The 12,727-nt window shown below is 44.0% G+C and overlaps 2 protein-coding genes across 3 annotated transcripts in view; one reads left to right on the top strand and one right to left on the bottom strand.

The window, feature by feature from the left end:
- Positions 1–12,727, top strand: part of mosmoa (modulator of smoothened a) — a 31,293-nt gene that overhangs the window by 3,529 nt on the left and 15,037 nt on the right. The gene's annotated exons all lie outside the window — the stretch shown is intronic.
- LOC110538749 lies at positions 620–8,751 on the bottom strand. Of its 2 annotated transcripts, XR_005035599.1 has the most exons (3): positions 8,300–8,751; positions 2,001–4,029; positions 620–1,723 (listed from the first exon to the last, which is right to left on the bottom strand). XR_005035599.1 is itself a non-coding variant. In XM_021625714.2 (2 exons), exons 1-2 carry the CDS (start codon positions 2,200–2,202, stop codon positions 1,110–1,112), a joined length of 816 nt encoding a protein of 271 aa, XP_021481389.2. In that variant the 5' UTR covers positions 2,203–4,306; the 3' UTR covers positions 620–1,109. The 2 variants fall into 2 exon arrangements, 1 of the variants encoding a protein (XP_021481389.2); XM_021625714.2 differs by lacking the exon at positions 8,300–8,751 and having other exon boundaries at positions 2,001–4,306.

Here is a 12,727-nt window from a genome sequence, read left to right as displayed (position 1 = left end):
TCTTAGCGTAGCACAAAGATGCAGACATGGCATTTAGCAAAGCATTAAATCATCTGCTATCCTTTATTTAACTAGGCAAGTCAGTTAAGAACAAATTCTTATTTACAATGACGGCCTACCCTGGCCAAACCCAGACAATGCTGGGCCAATTGTGCGCCGTCCTATGGGACTCCTAATCATGGCCGGTTGTGATACAGCCTGGAATCAAACCAGGGTCTGTAGTGACACCTCTAGCACTGAGATGCAGTGCCTTAGACCGCTGCGCCACTCGGTGACAAACAATCTGTGTAATTGTTTGTCACTTGATTACTCTTCAGAGAAGGCATGTTAATTACTAAGTGATGAACAGATATGATTCTACCATGGAAGACGTAAATGTTTGACAGGGTGGAATCTCTCTCTTCATCTTCTACTGATGCTGGCAAGGCTACAGTGGGCTCCCAAGTGGCGCAGCAGTCGAAGGAACTGCATCTCAGTGCTGGAGGTGTCACCCCTGCTCCCTGGTTCGAATCCAGACTGCATCACATCCGAGCGTGATTAGGAGTCCCAAAGGGCAGCACCCAATTGGCCCAGCATCGTCTGGGTTTGGCCGGAGTAGGCCGTCATTGTAAATAAGAATTTGTTCTTAACTGACTTGCCTAGTTAAATAAAGGTTAAATAAAATAAAAAATTCAGTGGGTGTATCTCAATAGTCTAAAGTGGCTTCCTCGTCTCCTATCCTCCACCTGTACCGAACAGGTGAATTCCTGGATGGCTGTCTATCCACATGGCTTTAACCTTGTGAGGTTCTTTGGCTCCTGACCCCATTTTGATATAAAAATAATAATTGCGACACCACGATGTAAAAAATGTAATTAAATTAAAATAAGTTATGTAATCAACTGCAATTGTTTACTTTTTTAGTTTGGACTATGACAGTATGAAGTGACTGAAGTGCATCAAAGGTATGGCAATAATGTTGGATGATCTTCTGTGTAGAAAAGAACATCATCACAGTCCCACTGGTCTTGTCCACTCGGTTCTAACGGCTTTTGGGCATAGTACAGGGAAACAGTACATTTGTAATGATGCAACACAACATTTCACAATTTGTTATCATGGCAAGTGCTTCAATACAGAGTTCTACAAAGTGTTTCATTATAAATTAAAACATAATAATGCAAGAATGTAGGCAACAATGCAGCAACCTTCTCCTCTGTTTCCAGCTGGCTGAGGAGGTTTGTGACTGCCTGGGATGATGACTTTTCTGCCAACAAAAACTCTCTGTACAGATGAACATGCTCTGCATGGTACTTCACTGCCTCAAATGAACTATTCCATCTGGAGCTCACTGCTTCAGGAGGAGCCTTGGCCTGCACAAACTCCTTCATAATGAGGAAGCTCACCCATCTTCTATTTCTGACAGGCTTCTTGAAGAAGACAGATCTCATCCATGTCCCAAGTGATGCAACTTCAGAGAAGTATTTGTAGTGCTGCCAGGTTTCACCCTCCAGATTGATGACCTGATAGAGACAGGGTACATGAACACTGTTGGGCATCTCTCCTTTCAGAACCTCCTTGTATGCCTTCAGGCAGTAGGAGGCATGGTCTGTGACCACTGCCCAGGCATCATTCAGGTTCAGATGGTTGCTGTGGAGGGAGGCTAGTATAGCTTGGGAAAACGTTGAGTAGTTGCATCTGTCCATGAAAATGACATCTACCAGAAAGTACTGGTTTTCAACACCTGCGATGAAAGATAAGGACAAACTTTAGTTATGTTTTAATCTAAAATAATATTGTGACAAAATTAGTGTTATTTAAATTTCAAGTGTAAACACAATATAGATACAGCGATAGTTAGCTAGATGGAGAGGCAGACGGCTGCTGACATTATGCATCGCTATATTTCACCACGAAAGCTTGTCGTTTGGAATATCACAATTTGCATGCGGACAATTCACGGCCTACATTTACATTCTGCAGTTGCAGTGCTTTATTAATAGGCTGTTAAGTTAACTCACCAATGACGATGTTTAGAATGCTGCAATCCCCTGGATCTGTTGTCTCGTCAACAACCACCACAAACTTCTTCCCACGGATCTTCAGTAGAACGGCAGTCATATGTTGGCCGCACACACGGGGCGGGTGAGTTTGACAGAGGCTGCTCTCATTTTCGAGGAACGCTCCTTCCTGTTTGCAGTGCTTCACACTTAAAACGGCCATAGCTTTCTTAGCTTTTCTAAGGGGATGTCTGACTCGGCGCGCACACAGCCGCAAAGTCCTGAATAAATTCTCGTCTTGAATCTGCTGATGAGCTTGCACTAGAAATGGTTGTTTGAAGAGGTATGCTCTGGCTAACACGGTGCTTTTCCTTGTTTTTCACATGGGCTTTAGACTTTAAGTGGTCATCACATGTATTTTTACGGGTCCAATCAATAGTATGTTGACATAATTTGCAGAACAGCTTATCGCCTGACTCATAGTCCTTTGGGTATTGCTCTGCTCTGAATTTAGGGGTTAGGGTCGAAGTTTTTCGTATTTTTGATGACTTGGCCGTCCTAGACGGCCTCTTCGACATGTTTCTCAAAGTGACAGCCAAGTTGTGAGGTGACATAAGGGTCCCACGCACAACCTCCCCCCTCAAAACACCCCAATCGAAAACTGAATTATTTATCTAGGCCTACTCGTCTAATTTTACAATTATGAAATCATTTTCAATTTCAGCCAAATTATGGAAAATTCTGCAATCTTCCATGTTTTACAGTTGATTCCATTTTTATTACCAAATTCCGTCTGCGTTTTCAGCATCTCGGAAATCATAGGGCCCTACATAAACCACTCTTTTTTATTAAAACCGCATCTAGGTTAATGATGTAACCCTGGTTCTATGAAGTAAGCGCACATTTTCTCTCGCGACCCCATTTTCAAAGCGGTCGCAACCCCTAGTTTGGGAAACCCTGACCTAGCCAGTGCATTCAGTAAAGAGGAGTGGAGGAGACCAGCAGAGGTGGTCACTTTAGGCTATTGAATGGCATCCTTTGTGTGTTACCCACACACATTCCTCATTGCGGGGCATTATGGACCGGAGTGAAATGTCACCCAAACACAATCCTAGTGGAATTTGCCCCTATGCTCAGATCTAGGATCAGATGACCATACCCCAGCATTAAACCTAAACCATTACTATATAAAAACAAAAAGCAAACCTGATTTGGGATCAGTGGCGGAGGACCTCATCATGGTGTCTCTCTAAGGTCAAAGTGTAGAGAAACAGAAATGCCACCCAGGCCAATTAGTAGGGATGCATGAAGATGTTGCCCACAGACACTGATCATAGGTCAGATTTTTGTAACCTCCTAATTAAGTTAGCTGTACCTACATCAGTTATCTGGATTAGCGTTAATGGAACCAGGATTTTGATTTTGAGCTACATATTGACTCTTAGGGTGGTGCCCTTATTACGGTGCCTTGATTTCCTACAGGAGAGCTCGGCAGCTCTAAACACCCCTGTAATTGAAACCTTGAGTCAGATACCTTGTGTGTATAATATACAGAAGAAGGGTTGAGTCTCCTCACTCAACACAATGCCACAGCTGTGTTTCCTAAATGGGTTACTCTACACCTGTCTTTGGTCACGGCTAAAGATAATTCTAATGAAGGAGATAACATTATTGATTTGTAGTTAAACAAGACCAATTGAAAAGCCTGCAAGTGAGTAAGTCATAAGTAGAGTCTGGAGTTTCTCCAATCCTGACTACGTAACCTGACTAGGAACAACTCCTGGCCCAGGGCAACACAGAGACGTTTGGGGACCACGACAACCACTGGCACAAAAGGAGGAGAAATGTTGTCTCTCCAGCTGAAAAGACCCTGTCCTCACCTCTGTGTGACGTTCCCAAGCAATCACAGTAAACTTCATTTCCTGCCTGGGCTTCTACACAAAGCCCATTATTACTGGCAGTGTCAGTGTCACGGAGACAACTGTGAATCTGCCTGCAGCCCTCTGCCCTCCTGTAGATCCTGTTGTCTTCAGAATGTCTCTGTCACCATCTGAATGAAAATAGACCCACACACAGAGAGAGACAGTGAGATTAAAAAGGGTCACGGTTCAGTATTTAGTGTTATTTTGTTTTCTTGACTGAAATGTGATATGCCATCTCTCACAATGCCATCCTACAAGTAGACTTGATAATGAGATCCTCGCTTCACCTTCCAGCTGCCAGACATATGTAGCACTATCATTTCATGCAGGAAGCATATTGTGTCTTCTTTACATTTCTTTCCAAGACAAAAAGCGTGGTCAACTTGATGATCATTTCAGCACCGTTTTGATGGGACAGCACCATTGTGCTGCTTTGAAACAAGCATGGGGCATTATCTGAATATCTGTTTGAAAAATAATAGCAATCTATATTTTCTAATCTGTATCATGAGGAAGATACTCCAAATGTAACAGCCTACGCCTGCTCCCTAACAAAGCGGAGCCAGGGTAGGAAAAAAAGATAAAGGGTGCAGAGGTTCATCCAGGTCAAATTTGAGATTTCTTTACATGATCGGAAAGAGCAGATTGTAATGTTTTCTAAAGCACATACAGGACCTTCAGGAACTATTCACACCTGTTGACTTTTTCCACATTTTGTTGTGTTACAGCCTGCATTTGAAATTGATTAAATGTATATTTTGTGTCAGTGGCCTACACACAATACTCCATAATGTCAAAGTGGAATTATGTTTTTAGAAATTGACAATTTAATTAAAAATGAAACGCTGAAATGTCTTGAGTCAATAAGTTTTCAACCCCTTTGTTATGGCAAGCCTAAATAAGTTCACGAGTAACACTTAAGTCACAAGTTGCATGGACTCACTCCGTGTGCAATAACAGTGTTTAACAGGATTTTTAAATGACCTCATCTCTGTACCCTACATGTACAATTATCTGTAAGATCCCTCAGTCGAACAATGAATTTTAAACACAGATTCAACCATAAAGACCAGTGAGGGTTTCCAGTGCCTTGCAAAGAAGGGCACCGATTGGTGGATAAGTATAAATAAAAGAAGACATTGAATATCCCTTTGAGCATGTTGATGTTATGAAATACACTTTGGATGGTGTATCAATACACCCAGTTACTACGAAGATACACACGTCCTTCCTAACTCTGGTGCCAGAGAGGAAGGAAACCTAAGGGAATTTACCAGGCCAATGGTGACTTTAAAACAGTTTCAGATGTTTTTGGGGGGGCTGTGATAGGAGAAAACCGAGGATGGATCAACAACATTGTAGTTACGCCACAATACTGACCTAAATGACAGATTGAAAAGAAGGAAGCCTGTACAGAATACAAATATTCCAAAATATGCATCCTGTTTGCCATAAGGCACTAAAGTAAAACTGCCAAAAAGGTGGCAAAGAAATGAACTTTGTCCTGAATATAAAGTGTTATGTTTGGGGCAAATCTTAACACAACACATCACTGAGTACCACTCTTCATATTTTCAAGCATGGTGGTGGCTGCATCATGTTATGTGTATGCTTGTCATCGTCAAAAACTAGGGATTTTTTGGGGATAAAAAGAAATGGAATAGAGCTAAGCACAGGCAAAATCCTAGAGTAAAACCTGGTTGTCTGCTTTCCAACAGACACTAGGAGACAAATATATCTTTCAGTAGGACAGTAACTTAAAACACATGGCCAGATATACACAAGTTGCTTACCAAGATGACATTTAATGTTCCTGAGTGGCCTAGTTTACAGTTTTGACTTAAATCGGCTTAAATCTATGGCAAGACTTGAAAATGGCTGTCTAGCAATGATCAACAACCAACTTGACAGAGCTTGATGAATTTGAAAAAGAATGTGCAAATATTGTACAATCCAGGTGTGCAAAGGTCTTATAGACTTACCCAGAAAGACTCACAGCTGTAATCGCTGCCAAAGTTAATTCTATCATGTATTTACTCAGGGGTTGAATACTTACCTAAATTAGATATTTTTGTATTTCATTTTCAATACATTTGCAGAAATGTCTAAAAACATGTTTTCACTTTGACATTATGGGGTATTGTGTGTAGATGGGTGAGTTTTTTTTTTTTTTAATCCATTTTGAATTCAGGCTCTAACACAGCAATTTACAGTCGTGGCCAAAAGGTTTGAGAATGACACAAATATACATTTTCACAAAGTCTGCTGCCTTAGTTTGTATGATGGCAATTTGCATAAATCCCAGAATGTTATGATAAGAAGAGTGATCAGATGAACTGCAACTAATTGCAAAGTCCCTTTTTGCCATGCAAATGAACTGAATCCCCCCCAAAATATTTCCACTGCATTTCAGCCCTGCCACAAAAGGACCAGCTGACATTATGTCAGTAATTCTCTTGTTAACACAGTTGATGAGGACAAGGCTGGAGATCACTCTGTCATGCTGATTGAGTTTGAATAACAGACTGGAAGCTTCAAAAGGAGGATGGTGCTTGGAATAATTTTTCTTCCTCTGTCAATCATGGTTACCTGCAAGGAAACATGTGCCGTCATCATTGCTTTGCACAAAAAGGGCTTCACAGGCAAGGATATTGCTACCAGTAAGATTGCACTTAAATCAACCATTTATCAGATCATCAAGAACTTCAAGGAGAGCGGTTAAAATGTCGTGAAGAAGGCTTCAGGGCGCCCAAGAAAGTCCAGCAAGCGCCAGGACTCCTAAAGTTGATTCAGCTGTGGGATCAGGGCACCACCAGTACAGAGTTTGCTCAGGAATGGCAGCAGGCAGGTGTGAGTGCATCTGCACGCACAGTGAGGCGAAGACTTTTGGAGGGACAGACTGATATTCTGCAAAAGGACTGCTGAGGACTGGGGTAAAGTCATTTTCTCTGATGAATCCCCTTTCCAATTGTTTGGGGCATTCGGAAAAAAGCTTGATCAGAGAAGACAAGGTGAGCGCTATCCTCAGTCCTGTGTTATGCCAACAGTAAAGCATCCTGAGACCATTCATGTGTTGGGTTGCTTCTCAGCCAAGGGAGTGGGCTTACTCACAATTTTGCCTAAGAACACAGCCATGAATAAAGAATGGTACCAACACATCCTCCAAGAGCAACTTCTCCCAACCATCTGTTCCACATCCAGGAACAGTTTGGTGACGAACAATGCCTTTTCCAGCATGATGGAGCACCTTCCCAGAAGGCAAAAGTGATAACTAAGTGGCTCGGAGAACAAAACATCAATATTTTGGGTCCATGGCCAGGAAACTCCCCAGACCTTAATCCCATTGACAACTTGTGGTCAATCCTCAAGAGGCGGGTGGACAAACAAAACCCCTCAAATTCTGACAAACTCCCAGCATTGATCATGCAAGAATGGGCTTCCATCAGTCAGGATGTGGCCCAGAAGTTAATTGACAGCATGCCAGGGCGGATTGCAGAGGTCTTGAAAAAGAAGGGTCAACACTGCAAATATTGACTCTTTGCATCAACTTCATGTAATTGTCAATAAAAGCCTTTGACGCTTATGAAATGCTTGTAATTATACTTCAGTATTCCATAGTAACATCTGCCAAAAATATCTAGACACTGAAGCAGCAAACTTTGTGAAAATTAATATTTGTGTCATTCTCAAAACTTTTGTCCACGACTAGAATAAGTCAAGGGGTATGAATACTTTCTGAAGGCACTGTACAGGCACCTACAAACTCTCATGTGCAATAAAAAAAAATTTGTTCGATGACAGCTATTTTATTCAAATAGCCGTCCACACACATCTGCACACCCTTACCCTCACTCGTCACCTGTGCCGGCATGCGCTGGGGATATATACATGTGAAAGTCATATGCCGGCAAGAATGTGATAAAGATGGACCTGTTTGAAAGGGTGTCATGTTAACATTGCAAAACAATTGCATGCAACAAACTGTAAATCCTATGTGAAAGGGATATTAGTGACACTTAAGTGAAACAGTTTACTCTATACTCCTGTCCAAGTCCTTTTTTCATGGCAAGATTAGATTTCTACTTTTGGTGATCCGAACACACACAACACATATTGATAGAGAATCTAAGAGGCATAAAGACATTGGATTAACACCGCCGTTCCACAAATCCATGCCTATAACCGAGGGGTACAACATCACCCTGAAAACACAGTGGACGGGAAGCTTTGACATGAGCTGTGCGAGAGAACAAAGTCCACCATAGAAGAAGACCACAAGGGGATAGTCGTGACAATTTCAGAAAAGAGAACAGCCAGCAAGGCCGTCATGGCGTGTATAAATTCTGTGTTGGAGTGTGTGTATGTGTGTTACAGCTGCGAAGGGAGAAAATGATGTACCTCTCTTATCTCTCTCCCGCTCTGTCTCTCACACTCTTCTGTTCTATTCATCGGTGTGTTGACATGGACGGCTGATTGTCTCTCTCAGTGATAGGTCGTGTCGGTGGCTGTTTTTAGAGTGATTTCTGGTCTACTTCTAAATGGCAAAGCCAGCAAGCGGTGCCAAGCCCTCCCACTGCTGTGAAAATGTTCTGTTCTGATCGCTCTGTTCTGACGAAACAACCTTTGCGCTGAGGTACAATTGAGGAAATTGTTTTTGTTGTTTAAACAAATCCGTGCTATTGAAAATTTGATATTTAAAAGCGTACATCTGGAAATAGCTCTTAATTTGGCCTCGTCCTTGTACAGCCAAAGTATCCCTGTTGCTTCCTTGCGTGCTATTGGGGCATAAGGTTTGGATAACTGTCTTGGTTAGCCTTGTTTTAGTAGAGCAAGCACAGTTACAGTAGGCTGTATGTGTGAATGTAGCAAGTTAATATTTGATCATTAACCCTTACTTTACCAGATACGTTAACTGAACACATTTTCAACACCCTGGCCAGGGAAGAGTTGCAGGGGAGTGTAGAGAGATTGAATGAGCCAGTTGGAGGTGGCCATGCTAGTATCAACAGCCAAGTTGGGACACAGCCACAATAACATCACCTGTTTCCCTGTACCAGAGAGCAGAATCCTCCTCCACCATCTTTGTCTGCACTGACTGGGCAGCATCCTGTTGTAGTACGTGGTCAGGGCATGAGGGACTAGGGGGAGAAAGAAGTGCTTCGCTGTTGAAAAGTATACTACCAGCTTCCTGCCCTCTCCCTTAACAAGTGCTTTTATGTTGTTGTGTTAAGTAAAACTGTGTGTGTAAGCGTCTGTCCTTTTATCATGGAACGAATATGAAGAAACTTGTCTTCTGGAAACACTTGGAAAACTTATGCAGTGGTAACTAACTTCAGACCGTGGCTATGCGTTTTCCTACCTTTGAAGTCCACCTTTGAAGACTGTATGTAGTGTTTGTTTGTGTACGGATATTGAATATGCAGCCAGCTTGTGTGTGTGTTGTTTGTATACGTCTCTGGAATTAATGTGTGTATGTATGCGTGTCTTCACCTGTGCGTGTGGCTATGTAGTCTGAATTTGTGTGTGTGTGTGTGGGTGGGGACAGTCAACACTACAGTCTACCTTCCCCTGCAGCCCTGTGATGTAAGTACAAGAACGGCCGGGCTGTTAAAACCTGCAGTGGCTGCCTTCCACCTCCATACTTCCACCCAGCAGAGTTTAGAGGCCTCCTGCTCCACTCATCCCTCCAGTGCTGCCTCCACCTCCATACTTCCACCCAGCAGAGTTTAGAGGCCTCCTGCTCCACTCATCCCTCCAGTGCTGCCTCCACCTCCATACTTCCACCCAGCAGAGTTTAGAGGTCTCCTGCTCCACTCATCCCTCCAGTGCTGCCTCCACCTCCATACTTCCACCCAGCAGAGTTTAGAGGCCTCCTGCTCCACTCATCCCTCCAGTGCTGCCTCCACCTCCATACTTCCACCCAGCAGAGTTTAGAGGTCTCCTGCTCCACTCATCCCTCCAGTGCTGCCTCCACCTCCATACTTCCACCCAGCAGAGTTTAGAGGCCTCCTGCTCCACTCATCCCTCCAGTGCTGCCTCCACCTCCATACTTCCACCCAGCAGAGTTTAGAGGTCTCCTGCTCCACTCATCCCTCCAGTGCTGCCTCCACCTCCATACTTCCACCCAGCAGAGTTTAGAGGCCTCCTGCTCCACTCATCCCACCAGTGCTGCCTCCACCTCCATACTTCCACCCAGCAGAGTTTAGAGGCCTCCTGCTCCACTCATCCCTCCAGTGCTGCCTCCACCTCCATACTTCCACCCAGCAGAGTTTAGAGGCCTCCTGCTCCACTCATCCCTCCAGTGCTGCCTGCTGTCTGGCTAACAGTAGCTAACACCTCTCTGCACCTACACTAATGACAGCATCGCCATGCTCTCCCATGCTCAGGACCAACTCACACAGCCCTCATTTCCTCTCATTTAGACACAGACTGGGCGAGAAGCAGTAATCTAATGGAGATAGAGAGAGGGGGTGAGAAACAGTGATCTCACTCAAAGAAGAGTGAATATGGATGGAGGGAAAGAAGGAAGGAACATAGAGAGAGAGAAGCTGTGATAAACAGTGAGACGTCAGGAGGGAGGGGATGGGGAGAAGAGAAACAGATATGAGCTGTGTGAATACAGAGAGAATAGAGGGGAGGCACATGGGAGGGAACACCGGAGAAGAGAAACAGATATGAGCTGTGTGAATACAGAGAGAATAGAGGGGAGGCACATGGGAGGGAACACCGGAGAAGAGAAACAGATATGAGCTGTGTGAATATAGAGGGGAAGCACATGGGAGGGAACACCTGTCACGTTCTGACCTTTATTTCCTTTGTTTTGTCATTATTTAGTATGGTCAGGGCGTGAGTTGGGTGGGCAGTCTATGTTTGTTTTTCTATGATTTGGGTATTTCTATGTTTCGGCCTAGTATGGTTCTCAATCAGAGGCAGGTGTCATTAGTTGTCTCTGATTGAGAATCATACTTAGGTAGCCTGGGTGTCACTGTGTGTTTGTGGGTGATTGTTCCTGTCTCTGTGTTTTGCACCAGATAGGGCTGTTTTGGGTTTTCACGGTTCTTGTTAGTTTGTTAATGTGAAGTGATTTATTAAAACATGAGTCAAAATAACCACGCTGCGCTTTGGTCCGCCTCTCCGTCAATGGAAGAAATCCCTTACAACACCGGAGAAGAGAAACAAATATGAGCTGTGTGAATACAGAGAGAATAGAGGGGAGGCACATGGGAGTGAACACCGGAGAAGAGAAACAGATATGAGCTGTGTGAATACAGAGAGAATAGAGGGGAGGCACATGGGAGGGAACACCGGAGAAGAGAAACAGAAATGAGCTGTGTGAATACAGAGAGAATAGAGGGGAGGCACATGGGAGACGGTTAGCTAGAGACATAGGGATCCATGGAGATTAGAACTGTTAATAATGTTTTTATGGGGACTGTCAGTATCTTTGTGAAGAGGCTGTATTATTGTGTGGGACAGTGTATGAGTGTTTGTGTGTTACTGGTTGTTGTGCTCTGTGTATATCTGGATGTCTGTCTCTGTACACAGCAGCAGTGGTGGGTCTTGCTGTACCCTTCACCATCTCTGCTCTGCGGTGGGCTGGGGGGAAATGAGGCGTCGCTCCATTGCTCACACTTTTCATTTTAGATTCCAGGTTTATTTATCCAGATGTGTAGTCTCACGGAGTGTGTATGTGTGTGTGTGTACGTTTGTGTAATTTATGTCAGAGTACCATGTTTTTGCATGCCGTGTGTGTGTCGTGTCCAGTGGTGTGTGTGCCATGCCGTGCCTGCCTGTTGTAAGGCAGGAATTCCACTGAGAGCTAGTGAATCAGCAGGAGGCTGGAGGATCCGGGGGGAAATGGCCATAAAACAAGACTATTAGTGCTATCAAAGCCCGCTGATGTTCCACACACACACACTTCCCGTCCTCAGACAGGTTCAAGGTTACAGTACCCAGGCTGGAATATATGGCCTACTTCACTTCAGAAATAGGCTCTTGGGTAAGCTCTAGTGCTCTGGTGGGCGTTCCAGGTGCCATTTTAGTCTGCCTCGCTCTGACCTCCTTCTTTCTTTAGTCTAAAGGCTGAGTAGTTCTTCCGGTTGACAGCAGAACACATTGGCCCCAGTGCAGACTGCACAAGGCAAGGCAATGATGGCCTTCTAGAATGTTGGTAGTCTTGGATGTAGCCTATTTTAGAATATCCAGGGCTCGGATTCTAGATTATGTTGATTATATCATCTCTAAAATGTTCTCTATTGTTCTAGCACATGACAGCATTCTCCAGCAGAGGAGCATTAGGCCTTCATAGTGTTTGTACGTGTGGTTAGGGAAGGGTTGAGGCGGTGTTTGCTTGTTATTGTAGAGGCGGTGTTGTGCTGGCCTGCTAGCTGTTATAAAGGGGACAGGATTTCCTCTGGACTGATGGCCAGTGGACTGTTTGGCTCGCTGTGGGATACCAGAGGAGAGGAGACCCGCCCTGCCCCAGTGCAAGAGGAGATTCCCAGGCCAATCTGTCTTTCAGCATCTCCACCATTGGACCTCCAATATGTATTGTATCATCTTTTCCACCATGTCTTTCCAAGTTGTTGTAAAATTCAAGTATTGTCGATAGCCTACCTGGTAAGATTATGGTGAAGGTGGTAGTAAAACCCACTCTTCATATCCGAGCCCACCTTTCATTAAAAAGACTACAGGTTCCTACCACCTAAACCTTTCATGAAAAAGACTACAGGTTCCTACCACCTAAACCTTTAATGAAAAAGACTACAGGTTCCTACCACCTAAACCTTTCATGAAAAAGACTACAGGTTCCTACCACCTAAACCT

The sequence above is a fragment of the Oncorhynchus mykiss genome, chromosome 13 (assembly GCF_013265735.2).
Source record: "Oncorhynchus mykiss isolate Arlee chromosome 13, USDA_OmykA_1.1, whole genome shotgun sequence".
In the NCBI taxonomy this organism is placed as follows: domain Eukaryota; kingdom Metazoa; phylum Chordata; class Actinopteri; order Salmoniformes; family Salmonidae; genus Oncorhynchus; species Oncorhynchus mykiss.
This window is presented reverse-complemented; position numbering and strand designations above follow the sequence as displayed.